The sequence below is a fragment of the Neophocaena asiaeorientalis genome, unplaced genomic scaffold (assembly GCF_003031525.2).
Source record: "Neophocaena asiaeorientalis asiaeorientalis breed wild unplaced genomic scaffold, Neophocaena_asiaeorientalis_V1.1 scaffold24, whole genome shotgun sequence".
Taxonomy (NCBI): Eukaryota; Metazoa; Chordata; class Mammalia; order Artiodactyla; family Phocoenidae; genus Neophocaena; species Neophocaena asiaeorientalis.
In genome coordinates, this window is record NW_020185317.1 from 582,163 (window position 1) to 604,921 (window position 22,759).

Sequence of the window (22,759 nt, forward strand, 5' to 3'; positions counted from 1 at the left end):
TGTTACTTTGTACTCCATGTGGAGCCACTGAAAATTTACAAACAGGAATGTCCTGTTTTATAAAGTTCCGTTTGGTGGCCATGTGGAGGATGTATTAGAAGACGAGAGACTAAAGTTAGAGAAACCATCTGGGAGGCTGTTGCATTAACCCAGGTGACATGATAAGGGCTGGAGTAACAGTGATAGAGAAAAGGGAGTTAATTCAAAGGCTATGTTGGATGTAGAGATTCTAGAACTTTAAGTCCAAGTAGGGAAGAGTCAAGGCAAACTCTAAGGTTCTCACCACATAGACTGCTAGACAGATGGTAACACCAAGACAGGGAAAAGAGTTAGAGTGGAGGGGAGAGGTGAAAGGCTGGTTTGAGACATGTTTTGTTGAAGAATCTTTGGGCCATCCAACTGGAGATGGGAACCCAAAGACAACTGGAAACAGAGTCTTGGAGCTCAGGGGAGGTTAGCAGCTAGGAATACAGGTGTGCCGGCGGCAGTTGAAGCCCATTGGGTAGACAGAGGAAGTAGGGAGGACAGGTCAGTGAAAAGAAGAGAAAATAGGGGATGGTGACATGAGCAGCTCCAATATTTAAGGGAGGGGCTGAGGGTGCAAGTGAAAGTGAGAGAGCCAATGGATTTTGGGAGAGAATTAGGAAAGTCTTTTCGGGGAAGCCATGTTTCAAGAAGGAAGGAGTGGCCAACAGGGCCAGGTGTTCAAAGGAGTCAAGAAGGATGAGGCCTGAGAAGAGGCCATTAGATTTGAAAATCATGAAGTTATATGTGGCCTTTGCCAAAGCAGTTTCTATGAATTAATAGGTCATGAACTGGAATGTTACCAGTTATAGGATGCTAGAAGATGTAAAGTAGAAAACAGGCATGAAAAATACTCTCTTCATGAAATATGGAAGTGAAGCAAAATAAGGCAGTACTTAGAAGGAGAAGAGGAATTAAGGAAGGGATTTTAGGATGGGGAAGTTGAGCATGTGTGTGCGGAGGTCAGATAATGTGGGTGGAAGGAAAGTGGTTTGTTGGGTGAAGAAGCAACGGTCAGCACAGCACAGGCCCGTGGGAAGGCAGGACACTGGAGGCAAAGCACAGGTCAACTTTCGAACAAAGTAGGGACACTTATTTTGATGATACAGGATGAAAAGAAAATAAGTATATGGCTCTATGGGTAAGTGTAAAGGTGTAGGGGAAAAATTAATGGAATTCACAGCTGGCCTTGGTCATTTACCAACTGTGTGTGACTTTGGGCAGTTTACTTCCTTTCCTGAATTTGAATTTCTTTCTCCTTAAAATGGGAATGATAGTAATCACCTCCCATGGCTATTTGGAGGAGAATGCCTCACCTGGTACCTAAAACATGTCAAGCATCCAATAAATGTTAGTTTATCCCTTTTTCTCTCTTTCTGGAAATCTGAGAAGTCTAATTTGTCAATATTTGAACTACTAATAACTGATATATATAAATCTATATCATGTTTGCAGAACTGACTGCCTAGATATTTAATCATTCTGACTGGCCTTAATCTTAGCTAGAACCTACGAGGGGGTTTAAATGGGCTGTCCCTTCACCTCATGCTTTATGGCTAAAGGAATGAAGCTCTGTGGAGTATTGCTCATCCCAGTCAAAGCTCTCTTTTCCAGACCTTTTCTGTGGCCTCTCCTCCTAGAGAAAAAGTAGCTCACCGGATTCTTTCCCTTCTGAGCTCTGCAAAAGCATGTGCTCTCGGTGACAGGCTGGACTTGAGACTCTGTGAACATTCTAAATGGTGACTAAGTTTCTTCTTTTCATGTAGCATCACAAATGTACATAAGTAACCCATGGTGGTAATAAATGCATTCTGGAAGCAGATTGAGAGTTAAACGTTTTCCAAAGACATGTCTAACCCAAATATATTTAAATTGCTAGCAGTGTTTGTGGTGGTTTTAATTTTCAGGAAGAATCATCTCCATATTTTTGGCCTACTCTATTTCAGTGGACTTTATTTGATCTTGAAATCGGGATGTACTGCCTGATATCAATGGAAGTAACTATAACTAATTCCACATGAAACAAGGGCAGGACTAGCCTTATTTACCCTGTGGAGGAATCTGATGTTTCTTTGAGTAAAATAGCCTCTTCTACCAGTACTCCTAAAGTTCTTATGAAAACATTTCTAACAGATTTTTTCAAGTTGTCTGATGCTCCTTCTTGTGACTAGAATTTCATCCCTTTTAGTGGTATGAGAATAATATTGGAAAAATTACGACAATCATAAATTTTAATGATCTTCTTTCAGAACACCCAGGAACCTGCTAAACTTTCCATACTTTTCCCCATTCCAAGCCCATTTACATGTCTTTTCAAGTGCAGGAGAGAGAGGGGCTTTGGAAACTTGGACTCGCTGCTTTTTGCAGCTGTTAGAGTGCTCACCTAAAATTTGTCAAAATTTTGGAATGTGAAGGTTTGTTTTTCTAGGACCATTATAATGCCAGTCCCAACCTTAGCTATGCCAGAAGGAAAAGATCTTTCCAATTACCATATGGTTTATTATGCCAAATATAGGATCCAGAATTTTATTTAAGGACTTTTTGTAGCTGTACATTTCTAGGAATTGAAATGCAAGAACACCTAATTTACCTAATATTGTTGGAGACGTGCTTACTTATGTGAATTTTCCACGTGACCAAAGCTGTGACATTAGACATCTGAGAATTTGTTTAACCCACCATTTGCTGAGACTCTTTCATAAATACATTATACTTCTCCCTGCTTCCCTAGACACAGTGCCTTGAGGATATTTCACGGTTCGGGGGGATCAGCATACAGAGCTGTTATAACTTGACTAGAACTGGACACTCTGGAAGCCAGTAGAGCACCAGATCACACTCAAGAGAAGTAAAACAGACGAGAGAGCACTGAAGAGCTGTGTGGGTCTTTACCGAAGGCTGTCTTCAGGGCAGTTACTTCTCTCAACACACAGGACTTTCTTTCCCCTCTCTTCCTCCAAAGTCTTAGTATCCCAGCTGCTGCTTATCTCATCGGCTCTTTTCACAAATATTCTCTCTTCCTTCCCCACCCCTCCCCTCCCCCTTCCTTTCCTCCTCACTTTCTCTCCCCCTCCGTCTCTCCCTCCCTCTCTCCCTCCCTTTCTCTCTCTCTCAGCGTCTCTCTCTCCCTCTTCTCCCTTCCTCCTTCTTTGACTTCCTCCCACCCTCCCTTCTCCCTCTTCCATCCCTCCCCTTTTCCACAGTCTCTGAAGCAGCTTTATACTTGTTGTTAGAAAAAGTGTTCTATCCCTTCTCTTTTCTAAGCCCCACAGGGATGATCTAGGAACCAAACAGTACAAATGAAGGATGCTCTCTGGGTAGGTGGGGATGGGGGAGTTATGATTCCAGAGACTGGAGGAAAACCAAATACTATCTCTGTCACAATATACAGGTATTTTTATTTTTGTGTTTTTTGTTGCTGTTACTCTCCCTTGCTTCCCACCCCTAACGCTCTCAGAAGATGCCTGTCACTGGCATGCCCTCCAGCTTTCCCCTTTTAATAAATTGCTTTTAATTTGCCAACATTTGAAAAATCAGTTTATCAAATAAATAAACGGTAGGTAAATGGAAGCATCAACAAGGTCAAAACAATGACCTGAGGGCCTTTTATTACTCTTAGAGAATAAAGCAAAAATGCCAGGACTTCCTTGCTTGTGCTTTGTGCCAGCTATTTTTTGAGGTTTTGTTTGTTTGTTTGGTTGGTTGGTTTTTTTCTTAATTTCCATTGTTGATCTATGTTCCATAAGATAGAGTTTTCCAGAAATTATTATAATGCTTGATAATTTGTTCTCATTCACTAACAAGGAATTATTGTTTTAAAAATGTCATAGAGGGCTTCCCTGGTGGCGCAGTGGTTGAGAGTCCACCTGCTGATGCAGGGGACGCGGGTTCATGCCCTGGTCTGGGAAGATCCCACATGCCGCGGAGCGGCTGCGCCCGTGAGCCATGGCCGCTGAGCCTGCGCATCCGGAGCCTGTGCTCCGCAATGGGAGAGGCCACAACAGTGAGAGGCCCGCATACTGCAAAAAAAAAAAAAAAAAAAAAAAAAAGTCATAGAGTTTATCTGTTTTAGAAAGTGAACAGAAAAGAAATTCTCTTCTGAGCCATCCCAGTACATAGGCCTGGAACCATGCTGAATTAGGCTGAGCTTCATCCCCCTCCATTGCAGACCAAGAGCAAGTCATCAGAGCATTCTGGGTTCTGGGTGGCACACCCAGCATCAAAAAAGACCCAGACTTCTTAGCTGTTTGATGCCAAGGTTTTTCTAGTATCACCTTTAGTATCGCCTCTAGTATCATCCTTTGCCTGGTAGAATTCTTTAGTTTGTATGTGATTGTGCAGTTTTTTAACAGTATGTGGAAATAGTGTAACACTGTATGGAAGTACTTTAGGCCTGCCTAGCAATGATTTTTAAAAAGTCTGATATCTGTTACTGAAATTTTTTCCCATAAATAATTAACATAATACTGACTATCCATAAAACCAGCCTTTCATTTGATCACTTCCTATATGTAACGTTGACCTTTTCGTATCTGACTTCCTTTCCTAAGACCATAAAGACTATGACATTACTCTCTCTATAAGAGAATTATATTCTAGAACTTCACTTACAGTTACGGTTCTTAGTTCTGTGAGCTCAGTCTCCCAAGATAATGTTTTATTTCCAAAGTGGAAGTAATATTGTTTCTGCCCTGGATTTTCTTGGCAGTTGCACCTGACTTGCATTAAGAATTTGACAAGGGCCAACAGCATAATTTATTGTAATTTTTAAATCATGATGTAATGTGTAAATGATTTTTTCATCATAGAACTATTGGCAAAAGAATTTTTGCATTTAACAGTTTCTGTCTCCAGAGCCTCCATAATTGAATTCCTTTACCTAGAGCTTAAAAGGAGTCAGAGCTATTTTTTATTAAGTGTCTGTATTGATATTGATGGAATGCGTTACGGCATTCGCCACATCCTTTTAAGCATCTCAAATTATATAGCAATAGTATATGTGCTGTTTTTCAAAAGTAATCAACTCTTCAAGAATCGGGTTTCTTTTGAGTCCTGAAAGATTTTCGGTCTTTTGTTCCTGTTTTTCCTCTTCCCTATCAATGATCGCGCTCTTGAAAGCTGATTCATTATGGCTGCTTTCTGAGCTGTCTGGGTTTAGTAGTCTGCAGTTACTCAGACTGCAGCAGCAAAAGCTTTATTCTGCCACTCTAACTGGACTTGTGCTGCATGGCTCTGTCCCTCAGCCATCCAAGAGAGGAGCCCAGAGTCCATGCAGATCATGGTCCTTCATGTTGCAAATGATACCTTTCAAATACATGGGAAGTATTCCCCTGTGTTGGTCCCTGGATGATGCCCAGGTGTTTCATTGGTTACCTTTGACCTTCTTGTGGGAGATAATGGTTCTCAGACTTGGCTGCACGTTGGAATCATCTGGAGAGCTGCATGACACACTAATGTCTGGGTGTCACCCCCACCGATTCTGATGTCATATGTCCTGGCTGTGGCCTGAACATTGGGATTTTTAAAAGCTCCCTGAGTGATTCTAATGTGCAGTCAAGATTGAGAACCACTGCCTAGGAGTCTTCTGCATCCCAGACCTTTTAAGGTCAAGTTTATTTGTTTCCTTTATGGCATAGCTCTTAGCTCTTTGGGTAAAAGATTCATAACTGTGCCAACAGAACTCTGGACATATTATTCATCAATAGCCCATTTTATTAAATTCCATTCCCCGACCTCAGTACATTTCCCCATGTGTTTAGTATTCACAACTATGCAGATAATAGCAATAACAGCTGACGTTTACATGGGGCTGCTTATGCAGCCGGCGCTGCACGAAGTGCCATACCACACATACACTAATTCATTTAGTCCACAAGTGTGGCCCGGATCTCTCACTGGAACTCCAGTACTATATTTTCAAGTGTCCGCAAGGTATATCCACCTGAACAGCTGTCCTCTCCAGCTCAGTATGTAGAAAGCCTCATATGCTCCTGTCCACCAGCATCATTTCCCATGCTGCTTTAGCATCAGACAGACCTGGCTCAGATCCTAAATCTACTATTCACTGTCATATGACTTCAGTTTCCTTAGTTACAAAGTGGTGATGACAGTAATAACACTAATGCCTGCTTCTTAGACTTGTGAGGATTTCCCAAGATCCTCTCTGTAAAGTGAATGGTCCTTAATGCATAGCAGACACAACAAATGACAGCTATTGTTATTGTTTAAAAAGCTTTATATTGGGCTTCCCTGGTGGCACAGAAGTGGCATGCTCACACTTCTCAGCTAGGTCTTTAAAAATTCTTCTCATAATTTCATACCAAACTTCTGACCAATTTAATTTCCTACTTACGTCCTAGCACTCCCCCTCTGCTCTAGGTTAGTGGGGTCTCCTCCGTGTCTTCTGAACATGCAGGCAATGCTTATTCCAGCTCTTGCTGCCCTGCCCCAGTATAGACTATAGTTCTCCCATGTTTATAAGGCCTGGTTCCAATAACATCTCCTCCCCAAAGTCTTTTCCATTTTGATCTCTGCTTATCCTCATTTACTGTTACTTTTCTATAACACTGATCTCAGATGCATCCTCGCTGAGTGGCGGTGGCACAGTGGAGAGCACGTGCTTCACCTAATGGGGCAGCTGCCCTCTGTAGCCCCAGGGAAATGCAAGCCAGTTGTTGCAAGAGTTCCCAACTGACTTTCACGAGAAATCAGGATTTTTTTTTTCTACTTGAAATCTCCTCATTTTTAAATGTTGGCAGTTAATTTTAAATCTTTAGAACATTGTGTGGCAAACAAAATCTATAGGGCTGGGTATAGCCCTAGGGCTATCGTTTTGTTCCTTCTGCTTTAGAGTTTGTATACCATCTAGTTTAAGACTTAAACATTCTCTAATTGTTTGATATGTTCTATTTCTGTCTTCCCAACCAAGATATCCACTCCAGCAACCCGACCTTATCCATTCTGAGCATCTGTTGCTGAACCTAACACAGTATTAGCAAAAAATAATCATCACTTAGTTGATTCATGCATAAAGATATATTTAAGGATCTTACATGGTATGTAATGCACAAGACATCACAATTTTTGTTTTCTGGTTTCTTTTATTGTTTTGTGAAATGTGTCTTGGAAATATCCAGTGTTTTTTTCATGGCGCCGATTCCCATATTCATCATCAGTTTTGTATCCCCGCTTGTTGGTTGGTCACAGTGTGACACAAAACCAGATTTTTCTATGGAAAGAGGAACAAACCATGTTGCTTTTATATTTTATTAATGATGCTTGCCGTGGAATGACATGTAATGACATGACATCTTTAGATAATCTGTAGATAATTACAGTACTTGGCATGTATTAAGAATGCAACAAATCACAGTATTTTTACTCTGCATAACCAGGAGACATGTGCCTTCTGCAATTATGGCTGAATTCTGTTTTCAAATCAAGATTATTCTACCCTGCGGTATGAAATATAATGTTGTAGGTTTTTCATCAAGTATGGAAACTCACTGTTCTTGCTTTGCATACCACATACTTTCACACTATAACTTCCTGTCTATTTGCTGTGATATCATCTCAGCCACAAGCAAAGATATTCCACCCCGAACGGTTACCATTAGACATGAGTAACTGACTCATACTGATTTGGACTGAAAAGAGGGACGTATTTGACTAACACATGGGCACCATTGTAACTCTTCAAACAGGATTTGAAGGCCACAAAGAAGACATCTTAAGATCCTGGTTAAGCTCTGTGACAGCCTTCGACTTGGAGAGGTGAAAAGTGCAGGGACCTAAAAGTATTGCCTCCTTTTACTTGTTAACTGTGGTCTCAGCCCCATGCTAATATTTTTCATGGTGATGTGATGAACATAAGGACATCGCACAAATCCACACCCTCGTCTCTTCGTGCTTTGTTGTAGGTACTCAGCGTGCCAATGCCCGTGCTCCAGCCCCTTACAAGCGAGACTTTGAAGCCAAACTAAGAAACTTTTACAGGAAGTTAGAGACTAAAGGATATGGACAAGGCCCAGGGAAATTAAAGTAAGTCAAAATAATACAAACCCCAGGATTTGTAGATGGTGAAAAGATGGGATGCAATTTGGAATGTAGGAAATGGATTGATTAGGGATGACCAGCCTTCGTTTTAGTCGGCATAATTATTTGGGCATGTGTAAATTACAGGATCATCTAAAACATAGTTCTTGAATGAAGCACAATTAAACTTACGGTTTTAAAACAGACAGGAAAGAGATGACCATGTTTCACATAAAAATAAGGCAAAATTAAAAGCTGATTTATTTTGTTCTCCTGAAAAGTACCTCTTGGTTGACTTATATCGCATATTCATTAGATATAAGGCTGTCACAGTGTCTTGTATTGCACGTCACTGTCTCCTGGGCTGACCTGAGTGTAGGACTGCTGCTCAGCTGTTTCCTTCTGTGAAGTAAGCTTAACTTGTCCAACGGAATATGTCATGAATGTTGTTTCTGCTTGTCTTTATCCACCTCCCTTTAAATGGGGAAATTGAAACATCATCCTGTTGTTTGGCCTAGAATTATCTGAACTTCCTACTTACCCATACTCCCTTCAGCCCCACCTCCACCCCTGTCCCGTGTCCCCACTAGAGATCACTATGCCACTTGAGAGAGGACAGAGGAGGGAGGGTCTGACTGCAGAAGCGTCGGGACCCGGGTGTGTGAGAGAATTGCCCAGCCCAACAGGCGCACAGCTCACTGCCCCCCTTGCAGGGCTTGCTCATCTGAACTCACAGGTTCCCCTTTCATCACCCTCGAAAACATCAACCCGCCCCAAACACCATACCTCTCTGAGCTTCACTTACTAAGGTCTTGCTGATCAAGCTTTCATACCTTCAGCCTCCCTATCATCTCCCTTTCCATTACTATTTGCATTAAGGGAAAATTGACACCTGTTTAAGGGTGACTTAAATTGTCATTGTCACAAGTAGATTAATAACCTCCAGTATCATTCATTTGTATCTCTCACTTAGGGAATCTCAAGATTCACTTAATTTTAAAGTTAAACTAAGGACAACAGGGCTTCCCTGGTGGCGCAGTGGTTGAGAGTCCGCCTGCCGATGCAGGGGACACGGGTTCGTGCCCCAGTCTGGGAAGATCCCACATGCCACGGAGCGGCTGGGCCCGTGAGCCATGGCCGCTGAGCCTGCGCGTCCGGAGCCTGTGCTCCGCAGCAGGAGAGGCCACAACGGGGAGGGGCCCGCGTACCGCCAAAAAAAAAAAAAAAAAAAAAAAAAATACTAAGCACAACAGTAAACTCCACTGCTTTGGAGGACACTGAGAATTTTTTTGTCCTTCCTGTTCTCACTGTTATCTTTCTAGGTACTTAAGAATTGAATTCCTAAGTGCATTCAGGCTTAAAACATTACCTCCTAGGGTTGCTCTTCCTTTCCTAAACAAATGTTTTGTGTGTGTGTGTTGTTTTTTAATTATTTTCCTTCTGAGATAAATTGATGTGACCATTCAGAAAGGACTCTTGCATTGGTTTTACAGGTCTTAGGTGGGGTGCTCTATTTACCAATGATTCTCTGTTGTAACTTGTTAATGCTATTAAGAGTTACAGACAGATGTGTGCTTTATTGCAGATAGCTATGATAGTAAGTCACTCCACTTTTCCCCTAATTAATTGTGGTAAGTGGAAATTAGATGGCAAGTGCCCAGTTCTGGAAAGATAAGGATTAGGAAATAATCTGTATTTTTCAAATTGTCTTTTTCTGGACAGGTTAATTATCAGAAGAGATCACTTGCTCGAAGATGCTTTTAATCAGATTATGGGCTACTCCAGAAAAGACCTGCAGAGAAATAAGCTGTATGTCACATTTGTTGGGGAGGAAGGGTGAGTAGCACAGAGAAGTGGCCTGTGAAGCACAGGCTGTGGCTGCCGGAGGATGTTTCCCCACACTGTCCCCTGCGGTTGCCTGAAACAGGAAATCCTTCTGACGGAAAATGCTGTTCTCATACACTTAAACCTTTCAGTTTTGTGTTTTTTTTTAAGCTTCCTTTGATTTTTAAATCATTTGACATAGAAATTCTTTGGTAAAAGCTCATAACTATAGATCATTTTTGAGAGCAGAAACTTAGTTTCGTTTCTTCTCCCCGTAACTCTTTCTCTCAAAGGGAAAACATGTTTGTTTGTTTGTTTGTTTTATTGAAGTATAGTTGATTTACAATGTTGTGTTAATTTCTGCTGTACAGCACAGTGATTCAGTTATACATATATGTACATTCTTTTTAAAATTATTTTCCATTATGGTTTATCACAGGGTATTGAATATAGTTCCCTGTGCTATACAATAGGATCTTGTTGTTTATTCATCTTCTATATAATAGTTTGCATCTGCTAACCCCAAGCTCCTCCCACTCTATCCCTTCCTCCCCCCCACCCCCCCGCCACCCTGGCAACCACAAGTCTGTTCTCTATGTCCGTGAGTCTGTTTCTGTTTTGTAGATACGTTCATTTCTGTCATCCTTTAGATTCCACATATAAGTGATATCATATAGTATTTGTCTTTCTCTTTCTGACCTACTTCACTTAGTATGATAATCTCTGTGTCAATCCATGTTGCTACAAACGGCATCATTTCATTTTTATGGCTGAGTAGTATTCCATTATATATATGTACCACATCTTCTCTATCCATTCATGTGTCGAAGGACATTTAGGTTGTTTCCATGTCCTTGGCTATTGTGAATAGTGCTGCTATGAACGTAGGGGTGCATGTATCTTTTTTTGAATTAGAGTTTTGTTTGGGTATATGCCCAGGAGTGGGATTGCTGGATCATATGGCAACTCTATTTTTAGTTTTTGAGGAAGCTTCATACTGTTTTCCATAGTGGCTGTACCCATATACATTCCCACCAACAGTGTAAGAGGGTTCAAAACATGGGCTTTGAGATTTAAAAAAAGCAAGGAAGTGCATTTTAACATCTATGATCTTGTTATGTGCACAGGAATGCTAAGTAAATCGTACTTCACCTGTTAAATAAGCTCAGTTTCAGAATCACGAATTAGAAACTAGTGTTTGCTAGAGAGTAGGGGGCGTGGGGAGGATGCAGGATGGGCGAAATAGGAGAAGCGGATTAAGAGGCGCAAACTTCCATTTGTAAAATAAAGAAGTCACAGGATGTAATGTACAGCAAAGGGAATATAGTCAATAGCATTGTAATAACTTTGTATGCTGACAAGATGGTAACTAGACTCACAGTGGTGGCCATCTAACAATGTATCAAATTATGGAATCACTACGTTGTATACCTGCAACTAAAATGATATTGTATGTCAACTGTACTTCAATTTTAAAAAGATAGAAAAAGAGGAAAAAAAGAAGAATCCTTCTGTTCTACCTGGAAATCTCCCCAGCAGTATCTCTTGGGCCTTGGTTCTTATTTCTCTGTCCCCACTTTTTCTTTGGCACACCTACCAAAATAACTGCCTGCCATAAACAGAGTCCAGCCTTGTATGACTCTTCCATGAGTGTGCTCATAGAGATAAGGGTTAGGAAATGAATGAGTAAAGACTCCTACACGGTGTTTATTGCATTCAAATAGGCATAACGGTGGTTTTATGACTCTTCAGGAGATGAAAGCTCTCATCTCTCCTAGACCCCTTACTCTTTCCTCATTTCAGGTTTAGGTTTGGAGTCTCAGCACCTTCTTTGTAGACATCACTAGAGTGAATTTTAAAAATACCACGTGATTGTCTGAACTCGGGTTGTCTTCTCTTTAACTCCTTAACTGCTGTTGATTTGGATCATTTTAAGGCTACCTCTCTCAGCCTTGGCCAGGAATAAAGTATATTAGATTATGGAATCGTAGCAATAATATTCAACAAATTCAGCCATTTGGTTTATGGTTGATGAAATGGAGCTGTCAAAGTATAAAATAGGGCTTCCCTGGTGGCGCAGTGGTTGAGAGTCCACCTGCCGATGCAGGGGACGTGGGTTCGTGCCCTGGTCCGGGAAGATCCCACATGCCGTGGAGCGGCTGGGCCCGTGAGCCATGGCCGCTGAGCCTGCGCTTCCAGAGCCTGTGCTCCACAATGGGAGAGGCCACAACAGTGAGAGGCCCGCGTACCACAAAAATAAATTTTTTTTAAGTATGAAATAATTCACATGTGCTAGTAGAACTAGATAATAGTAAAATTGAGATTTAAAATTAGGTCTCTTGTCTTCCATCCAGGATTCTTAGACCAGCACTGGGATTTAGGCAAAACTCCTGAACTCTGATCTATCTGAATTTTTTCCTACCCATGGATCTTTTCACTCTTCCGGCTAGTGACTGATAACTTCTCTTGTCACATATAGTGTTGTATAGTCTCCCAGCTGTGACTAGATTAAAGTAAAATACTACATGAGAAAACAATATAATGTGACAAAGTTTGAGAAGCTTGCCTGAGACTTGAGCCTTTTGTTGCTGACAAGCCTTAATGGTTCTAGCTTTTGTTAGTTGTCTTAAAGATGCAGGTGGGCAATTGAAAATGAAGGCAAATGTTTTTAGCCTAATCACAGGTATGCATGGGATTCCAGGTATTTCCTTACATAACTAGTCTGGTTTGGATGAGAATACTTTTCCTCCCCCAGAACTCCAGCTGCCTTTCTTCTTTGTTGGACCACAGTTTGTTGAGATCTCAGAGATGTAGGCAAGCGTCTTTGGAAAACCTGGTACTTAGGTTTGAATAGAACAGATGCTGTCATGCTTGGTCATCCTAAAGCTGTCTCCCCATGGTCTGGACTGACATCCATTCCTAGGAGGAGACCCAGGCAGAGTGGGGCCTGAAACCTTATTTAATTGCCACTAATGTGCAAATGTTTCCTGCCTCCATTTCTTGTCTTCTTCCTGTAACCCTAGAAGGAAAATAAGAGGGAGGATATTTTGAGGTGTGACCTCAGCCCTCAGGGACAATCTCTTAATCAGGCCCCTCTGCATATGGTTTTTTGAAACTGGAATGGGGCCAGATAACTTCTGGTCTCATGGCTTTATCATGTCAGTATCATACGTATAGATTGTTAGATATAGACTTTATTTTGCTATTAAGGCATTGGGAATACATAATACTATTTTGAAAGATTAATGCAGTATGCTTGCTAAAAAATTGAAACCTCAAAACAACATAAAATTAAGAAGTTATTTTAGCCTTTGTCATCTTACTACATTAAAATTAAAGATCATAACATTTCTTTCTGAATTATAATAAATACCCAAAGAGAAAAGCTACCTAGGTTTTTCTATGGAATTGTGAAATGAAGCTGAAAGTTTTCTGGTCACTTTTCCTTCATTAATTTTAATGCCTTCAAAATGTGTCATTTTGTAAGTTCTTCATGTCTAGCTCTAGTAATAGGTATTAAAAAACGTATATGCCTAGTGCCCAGATGTTGGCTTGCAATATCATTCTTCAATAAAAGAGACTAGGGCTCCTTGGAGAAATGGGTGATTCTAGGACTGGGGAAGGAAATATACAAGACGGCACCTGAAGCATCTTGTGCCAGAAAGTATAGAGGAGCTCAGACAGCTCACAGTGATGTCAAAGGGACACAAGAACCAACTGAAAGAGCTGCCAGTGGTCAAAGGTGGAATAATTTGAGCAAAAAAAGTAAAGTAGTATTGGATTAGAACCCCAAAATATAAAATAAATATCTATATACTGATATAAATAAAATAAATATCTATATACTGATATAAATACACAATTGAATAAATAAATAAATAACAATAGACAAATTTGTGCAGATTTCCAAATAATTCTGCATAATTCCCTGCTCCTTAATTGTGAGTTGCACATAGTGACTTTCTTCCAAATAATACAGTATGAAAGGGGGAAAAAGAAGTTAAGTCTACAGTGGAGAAGCCTGACAAACACACAGCCAGGTGATCAAGGCTAAAATCTAAAATCAACAGTGATATATCCTGTTGATAGTATGTACCCTTGGTATGATGTGATGAGAATGACACTTTACTGTCTTCCTCCCAAAAACATGTGACACCAGTCTAATCAGGAGAAAACATCAGATAAATCCAAATTGAGGAACATTCTACAAGATTACCTTATCAGTGCCCCTTAAAACTGTCAAGGTCATCAAAACGCAAAAGCATCTAAGAAACTGTCACAGCCAAGATGAACCTAAGGAAACATGGCAATTAAATGTAATGTGGTATCCTGAATGGGATCCTGGATCAATAAAGGGACATTAAGCAATAAAGAAAGAAATCTGACTAAAGTATAGGTTTTAGTTAATAATGTATCAATATCAGTTCATTTTGTAACAAATGTACTGTACTTATGTAAGATGTTGATAAGAGGGAAACTTGAGTGTGAGGTATATAAGAATTCTCCCTACTGTCTTTGTAACTTTTCTATAAATCAAAAACTAATCTAAAATAGAACATTTATTAAAGAAAGCATAGAGTCAGGATTTGGGGAGATTTAGAGAATGTTTCCCTGAACAACTTTTCTTATTTCTTTGCTGTCTGATGAGTGATTGCCACCAGGGTAATTTTTGGTATGTGTATACTTCCTTTTGCACTTGAGGTCAGGAGAGTAATAAGTATATAGATACAGTTAATTCTGTGGAAGGAATTAGTAGAGGTATTGATTGGTATGTATAGAGTATTATTTTGTGTTGCTAAAGTCAACTTTGTTATCTGTGAGGGAATAACACTTTGCAATTCTTATTGATACCATCTCACTGATTGTATTTTCTACCTGTCATAATCAGGGTCTTTATTTATAATAGATTAGTGAGAGCATAAAGAGAAAAGGATTTATTTTTAAGAATAATGCGTCTGCCTGCCCTCCAAAAAGGTGTGAATTAGCAGATTCACTCAGAGACTTCAGCTCTGCTTTAAGATGTTTCTTTGCGTAGGTCTTGACACATGATATGTAGGTTGTTCCTGAAATGGAAGAGCTGAGTCAAGAGAAATGATGGGAAATGTTATAGTCATAAATTTACAGGACGACTACAAATTCCATGTGAGGTAGAATTAACCCCAGAATAGTAGAGATGCCTGTATTCAATTAAAAATACAAAAATGAATCTAGAATCTATTAATGTAAATATACTAGTTGACAGCTAATTATTATATCTCGCTAAAGTAATGCTTCATGTTATGCTTGGCTTTTTTCTGAAAAGCAGACGGTCTCTAAGCAAAACACTGTGATTTAATTTGGTCAGCGCTGAAGGTTTTGTTCTAGTCATTAAAATTTCTACCCAACTTAATTTGGTTACCTGCTCTTCCAAAGTGGGGAAGAGGAGAAGACAGCAGTGGTGGAAGAGCTTGGAAACTGAGTCATCTTGACTGAATGTGGTGGGAAATTACATACTCTAGTTGCCTCTTTCTGTTGTGCTTCTGTCCGCCTAGAGGTTGCTTCTTTAGGAAGGGAGCCAGTAGAATACCGCATATTCTCTAGTGTATTATTTTCTTCTAAATGTGTGGTGTCAAAACTTAGCTAGGCAGACTGTTGTGTTCTGATGGGACATTTGGGGCCATTCACTTCTTTTTTTTTTTTTTTTTATTGAAGTACAGTTGATTTACAATATTGTGTTAGTTTCAGGTGTACTTTCACTTCTTAGTACCCAAAACAAGTAAGGAAATAATGGCCTGGATAAAGAGAGGATGTTTACACTGTGATTGCCTCGCCTCTTTTTTTTCCTCCATGGCCAGCTCTATAAAAGGCACCTTTCTTTAGGAAAGAATGAGTTCATTATATGTAAGGTGCCATTGATGTGACATTAGTCATCTGCCTTGCAAAGCCACACTTGGACTAGGGAGGGGATGCGTGCAAACAGTTTTAGTTTGGGGATTTAAGAACAGGTGCACTCTTCCTGTGATATTTCTACTTAGACAGATGACAGAAGCATCTAGGCAGAAGCATCTCATCCTCCCTAGTTGCTTAGACAGAAGCAACTAGGGAGGATGAGATCTGAAAGGTTTTCTTGGGTCCCTGCTTATAAAATAACCAGCAGCTCTTAACATCTGACTGATCTAGAAGTTGTTTGGGGTCCTGGGCTTGATCATTTATTCCTCAGAAATTTGTAAAGCTTCAAGTGAAACTTTATGGTGCTGCTTGTTTTCTTCTAAAAAGAGACACTTGCAGGATAACCTAACTGATCCATACCATGCTGGAGAAGGGTGCTTCTGTATCTAGGCTTTGGCTTGGTATCACCAGGTAAAACTTTGTCATACTAATTGCTCACAAAATTCCTTACTCACCCATCAGGCCTTCTTAAGTGGCTCAAGAACCAAAGCCTTGCTGCTATAAGTATCTGAGACTGAATCAGGTGTGTAGGCCATTTGTGCCTGAACCAACTTGTAAGAAAGCAGAGTCTTCCAGAAAACTTGTAGGAAATGATAGTGAGACTTCCCAATGGCACCATCCTCTTTCATTTTATAGTCTACTTCCTTTGGAATACTTGGTAAATTTTAGTTGAAAATAAAGAACAGGAGAATAGAACTATTTATTTTAACAAATAGTGGCTGCTACTAACAACTCGGGTGGTGTCAGCCCAGCAACGGGATGGTGTTTAAAATGCCTTATCAGCACTTCATGGGGCTCAAAACGACATTGCCACCCTAAGGACATCTGTGCTTATTCCGAAATGGCCTCAGATGCAGCTGTTGTGTGGCTACACACCCGTTGTCCGGAGTTTCATTATTTCCATGCCAAGTCTTTAGCTGTGGAACCAACCTAACTGGCAGAACGGGAATGTAACAAATGAGCCCTGTGATATGAGTCATATTAACTATTTATATGGAAGAGGTTGCTAAGACAGGAAGCACATGCATAAGGTATCCTGCTGGGACACGTCTTATTGAATTAGGTAGACATAGGTAATGTGCAGTCAACAACCTGCCCTCAGATACGCGGTTCTAAATTTCAGATTGTAATCAAATCAAACTTTAAAAACTGTCTTGGCTATAGAGTGACTCTATCAGTGCTGCTAGAGTTAAAAAAACAGCAGATAAAAGCCTGAGCAGTTGAGGAAGATACATTTCCCTCCTAGAGGAGCTGCTAGCTTTGTTCTCTCTTGGGAAAAAAAGGAGTTTTACTTTTCAACTTAACTCCTCAGGGGACATTCATTGTATCTTTAGCCAGATTTAGTTATCATCATGAAAAAGGAACCAATCAGTGAGGTCCATCTTTGTTGTTTTAACAAACTCTACCATATTAGAAGATATTAGACTTGGAAAAGACAAGGAGCAAGCTTTCTAAGCGTAATTCACTTGAGCGATTTCTGACAGTGTTTGCTAATCGGGTTGTCTCTTAAGGACTGGCATGACCTATTAATGCATTGAATATAAGGCAGACTTGTGCAAAACTGTTCACTGCGCTAGATGTGAAATAACAATGTAAATTATGTTGATTTCCTTTAGAGAGCATCAGACAGCTCCGCTCAGTGATTCAACAATATAAACTGATCCCCTCCTATGTATCAGGCTAAGTACTCAGGATCCGAAAATGAGAAAGACATAGTCCCTGCCCTCAGTATGGTTACAGTTTAGATGTGTGTCTGGTGGGAGGCAGACACATAGGCAGACAATTATAAGACACTCTGCTAAGTGCGGTATTATTAAAACACTGAGAGCTGAAGCTCAGTGAAAACCTGCTGTTTCTAACTGAATGCCACTGTTTAATTTTAAGCAGCTAAAAACCCATTTTACTTATACCAGTTGTCTCTTTGTAAGAAAACTGACTCACAGTGTTTGACTCACGTTTCAGCTGTCTGTGACCCTTATCCTCATGTGCCTTGATTGTGTCTGAAGGTTTCTGCAGAGCAGGGACCCCGCAGGCCAAGACTCACTCACGGTCTCGCCCTAGGGTGTGTGCAACTCTCCTGGAGGTTGCATACACCCTAGGGTATCGTTGTCATTTTATCTTGCCTTGAAGTGATCCTCACTAAAGAAGAGGGTTTAGGGTAAGTCAGGTTTTTTAATAAAGCAGCATTTTCCTCCTACTTTCTTCTGTAGCAGGGGTCGACAAACTTTCTCTGTAAAGGGCCAGATAGTAAATATTTTAGGCTTTACAGACCATACATTCCCTGTTGCACCTACTCAACTCTGCCATCCTAACAGGAAATCAGCCCCAGACAACACATAAACAAATGGGCATGGCTGTGTTCCAATAAAACTTTATTTACAAAGCCAGGGGGTGGGCCAGATTTGGCCCTTAGGCCATAGTTTGCCTAAGGCCATATAAGCAACGTTGTTTTGCTTATGAGCGTTTAAAATTTATTGAAGGGTGAGCTGTAAGGAGTAATGAACATTACGCTTGGGATCAGGAAACCGGTGTCAAGACCTGGATCCTCCACTGCAGCTTTCATTTGATACAAATCAGTGATTTCCTTCAGCCCCAGTCTTCTCAATGAAATGAGGGGATGGGCGAAATGACTGCTCAGATACTATTGATGGCATTCTCTGTTTCTGAAGAGACACAGGGGTCTGAAATTCACCATCGATACGAAATTTAGAGATGTTTTGCATCCACAGGGATCCAGGTAGACTGGAATCATGAACTCAGTCTCACAAAGTGAAATTTAGTAGGAAAAGTATAACGTCTAGTACTTAGGTTTTAAAAAGATACAATGAGGGGCTTCCCTGGTGGCGCAGTGGTTGAGAGTCCGCCTGCCGATGCAGGGGACACGGGTTCGTGCCCCGGTCCGGGAAGATCCCACATGCCGCGGAGCGGCTGGTTCCGTGAGCCATGGCCGCTGAACCTGTTCGTCCGGAGCCTGTGCTCCGCAACGGGAGAGGCCACAACAGTGAGAGGCCCGCGTACCGCAAAAAAACAAAACAAAACAAAAAAGATACAGTGAATGTGCAGACAGTATGGGAGAGACCTAGGTTAAAGAAGCATAGGTGAAATGTTTGAGCTGATGACTAGTTCATGATGAGTCAACAGAGTCAAGTGACTGCCCCACAAGGCAGAGTGACATTAAGCTGCATTAGTGGGGAAAAGTTCCAGGAAAAGAGGTCAAGAGCCCTTTCTAAGTTTTTGTTAACGAGACCACACCTTGAGTGTTGTGATCAGCATAGACACTGCCCCTTAGGTCAGACTTTGACACCTGGAGAGTGTCCAGAGCAGAGGACCAGTGTGGTGAGGGAATTCCCTACCCTGCATTGAGAGGAGGTTGAAAGAAGTGTCTGTGTTCATGAGTGAGGAGTGGGCAGGGACCAAGGATGTGGAAACTGCTGAACTTAGAGTCCTTGTAGAAAATGACTTTTGAAAAAAAATTTACATCTTTAGCATCTAGATTAATACCCAAAACATAATAGGCACTCAAATATTTGTTGAAAGAAAACCTCTAAGTATGTGAAGAACATTGAAGTGGAAAAAGTATTCTACCTGTTCTTGGTGGCGTCAGAGACCACAACGAGGACAGTGGAAGGAAGCCACGAGACGCTGCCTTGGTCTCGGCACCAAGAGGGGTAGCCTGCGTCACTGTACCTGGCAGGCAGCCAGAGGGCTGCTTTGGGAGCCCCCCCGCAGGGTGATCTGAGCATAGTCCCACGGTTCCTGGTAGCCACAGTATATTCAGCTGCCCCAGAAGGCAGTTCTGTCATGTCACCTTAAGGCCTCTCTGGCCTTGAGAGTCTGCTGTGTTTGCATTTTTCTGTACACATAGGTTTCTTGTCAGTCTACGCTCATATCTCCCAGAGTGCAGTGTGGACTGGTAAGGTGTGAAATGATTGTAGCTATTACATAGACTGACATTTTTTATTTTAATGTTTATGTGTTTCTTTTAATGTGTATTAGAAAAGATATAAAGCTAGCACATCGTAATTCCATCAATATTGTGTAAGACAAGGCTACATTGGAAGAGCAAGTAAAGCTAGAAATATTAAGGAAATGGCAGTGCGTATATCGCAAAAATTGAGAAAGTAGTTAGGTGGATAGCTGAGGTCTGTTCTAAGTAAATTCTATTAAACTCTTGTCTAAGACATATAAAAGCCATTTCACTTTTCTTACTAGTATTCCAACTCCCTCTTCTACCTATAATAGGATGCTTTTCTCTATCACACAATCCCATCACCACCCAAGACTCAGATGATTTCTTTGTCATTAAAAAAAAAAAAAAAAAACAGTAATGCCCACTGGAGGAAATTCCATAAGAGGAAAAAAATAGAGTGAACAAAGGAAGTCTTATAAAATCCCACCACCCCAACCTATCTGTAGCTTTCATTCCCCCTTCAGAATTCCTTCCTGTCTTTGAACCCTTGTGTAAACTTTTTATCATAGGGTAGATGTACTTTACATTTTTCATTTTAAATTGAGCATATCAAATTGCTTTATTGCAAACTCCTCTTTGCTGTGTTTTTTGCTCTCAGCATTTTTGGCCACTTGTCATTCCTCAAACCTCACACAATAATTTCTCAAAATTTACTTTGACCCTGATGTCTTTGTAAGTAAAATGGAATTTACACTGTAGTTCAGGTGCTGGAGTTTCAGCCTCTTCTCCAAATACGTTACCGAGGAAGCTTTAGACACCCTCACTTTTCTTGTTTATAGTTTTCCATGGCATTTTATAATTTAAAGTTTTCACGTGAACCCTATCATTCCATCTTTTGCCTCTGATCTCCCTAGGAGGCCTTGTATCTGTAATATCCTCTCACCAATCCACTAAAGTCTCTTTCCTTCCCATTTAAAAGTGTTTCAGAAATCCATGAGGACTCCATGTCCCATGGATGTATGTAGCTGATGCCCTCTGGTTTAACCTGCTTAAATAAAGCATTCCCACTGTACTCTCTCTCCCCATAACCTGGCTCTGGGCATTTCAATTTACCTTTTTCTGCATATTTATACAATCAAATTATTAGCATACTGCCTATCTCACCCATTATCTGATATGTAGCTTTAGTTTTAGATATGCTCCATATAAATGTCCATTACGTTATTTTGGGTCAAAACATGTTTGAGATCAGGAATCATGATCATTCAACATCCAGTGTTTTGGACAATCCTGGTATGTGGATAATTAGACTTCTAAGGAGTGTTCTGTAGAAAGTTGAGCCCTGTAGAAAATGTGCCTAATAAATAGAAAACAATAATAACTGGTTGTTCTTTTTGTGAATTTTTTAAAGGCTGGATTACAGTGGACCTTCCAGAGAGTTTTTCTTCCTGGTATCCAGAGAACTCTTTAACCCATATTATGGCTTATTTGAATATTCAGCCAATGACACATACACAGTACAAATAAGTCCCATGTCTGCTTTTGTAGACAATCACCATGAATGGTAAGTACTTTTTTTCTCCAACGTTTTTCTTCAGCTGATTTTCTGTGATATTAGTTTTTATAGGAACCCACACTTCTTTTTTAAACATTTTTTCCCTTGGAGAAAATCATATTTTCAGTTAACTATCTCATTTGACTCTTGTTTGTGTTGTCAAATTTAATATACAGGCAGTCTCCAAGCTAGGAATAGATTATGTTCCATAAGACCAATTTTAAGTGAGTTGGGTAGAATTCAAAAGGTTTTTTCCACTGAAGGAAAGTTGCGGGTGATGTTAGGTTCTCAGCAAGACCCTAAATCCCTCTCTGCAGCTTTGGGCCACTCTGAGATCTGACGGGGGCAGGTGGGGCATGAGTAGGGGAATGTCCTGACCCAGAGGTCAGGCAGCTTCTGGAGCAGCCCTTGGGGAAGTGGCTAACACTGGGGGAGGGGCAGAGCAGCTGGGCTGTTGGTGTTCTAGGGAGAGGGAGGGCGGGAGGATGGGGTGCCCTGGAGGAACGGAAGGTGGAAGAGAATGCTGGCAGGCAGGCAGGCAGGAGTGCGGAGTCACAGCAGTGGCCCCTTACCCTAGTGACTGGTTCAAGTTTGTAGCCAGGAATTGCCCCTTTCCTAATTTCTCACACAAAACCAAGGAAAACTGGGCTAGGATTCCCATCTGGGAATTATTTATTCTGAAAATCCCAAATTGCACTCTTTTCATGACATTTATTTTTACATGCCTGCATTTATAGACTTGAAGTATCTTTATAACCCCTGTTTGCTTGTTCCTGTTCATTTTCACTATAGTAACAAAAAAGAGAACATGAGTACGACTCATGGAAACAATTTCTTTGAGTCATGAGGTTAATATTGGTGGGTGGAGGGCATTAAGTTTTAGGACTTATTCTTCAAATTAACTTCCGTTTAACTACAATTTGGAGTCCTCCTAAGAGTAGCTATGGCAGTTATACTAACATAAGTGGATAAAGAAAAACAAAGCTGCTGGACATTCATCTTAAAATGGTTGCCTAACACTAAAATTACAAATGAATAGTATGAACGTCAGTGTGGATTTACACTTCCGGAAGGCATCAGGCTTTCAAAGAGCTAGAAACTTGAATACTTCCGAAAAAGAAAATACATGTACATCTCAGCAAACCCAGTCGTGACAGATATATTTAATAAATTTTCCGAAGTGATTCAGTATAGAATTGAGCACTCAAATTTTAAAGAACAGAATGTCCCATGAGGAAACTCCCTCAAATGTACACATGCATAATTCTTGGATTGTGAGTTATCATCAAGAGAGGGGTTTGAAAAAGAACAGAAATAGGAACTTTCTCACTCTGAGACTGGGCTTTTCCTCAAAAGGGAATTGCCACTAGGTTTGCATTAGAGAAATCCTGCTAATATTCATGCAAGCAAACTACAAGGGGACAACATTTTCCCCACCACCACTGGTCTCATTCTGTCAACATTTCTTAGAAGTGATATAGGGA

The 22,759-nt window shown here is 40.6% G+C and overlaps 1 protein-coding gene across 2 annotated transcripts in view; it reads left to right on the plus strand.

Moving 5' to 3' along the window:
• The window catches only part of HECW2 (HECT, C2 and WW domain containing E3 ubiquitin protein ligase 2), a 258,616-nt gene that overhangs the window by 203,263 nt on the left and 32,594 nt on the right, over positions 1-22,759 (plus strand). For both annotated transcript variants that reach the window (XM_024733635.1, XM_024733636.1), the window contains exons 19-21: positions 7,944-8,064; positions 9,781-9,894; positions 21,132-21,284. In XM_024733635.1, the coding sequence (XP_024589403.1) occupies positions 7,944-8,064; positions 9,781-9,894; positions 21,132-21,284 (388 nt within the window). The remainder of the gene's footprint in view (positions 1-7,943; positions 8,065-9,780; positions 9,895-21,131; positions 21,285-22,759) is intronic.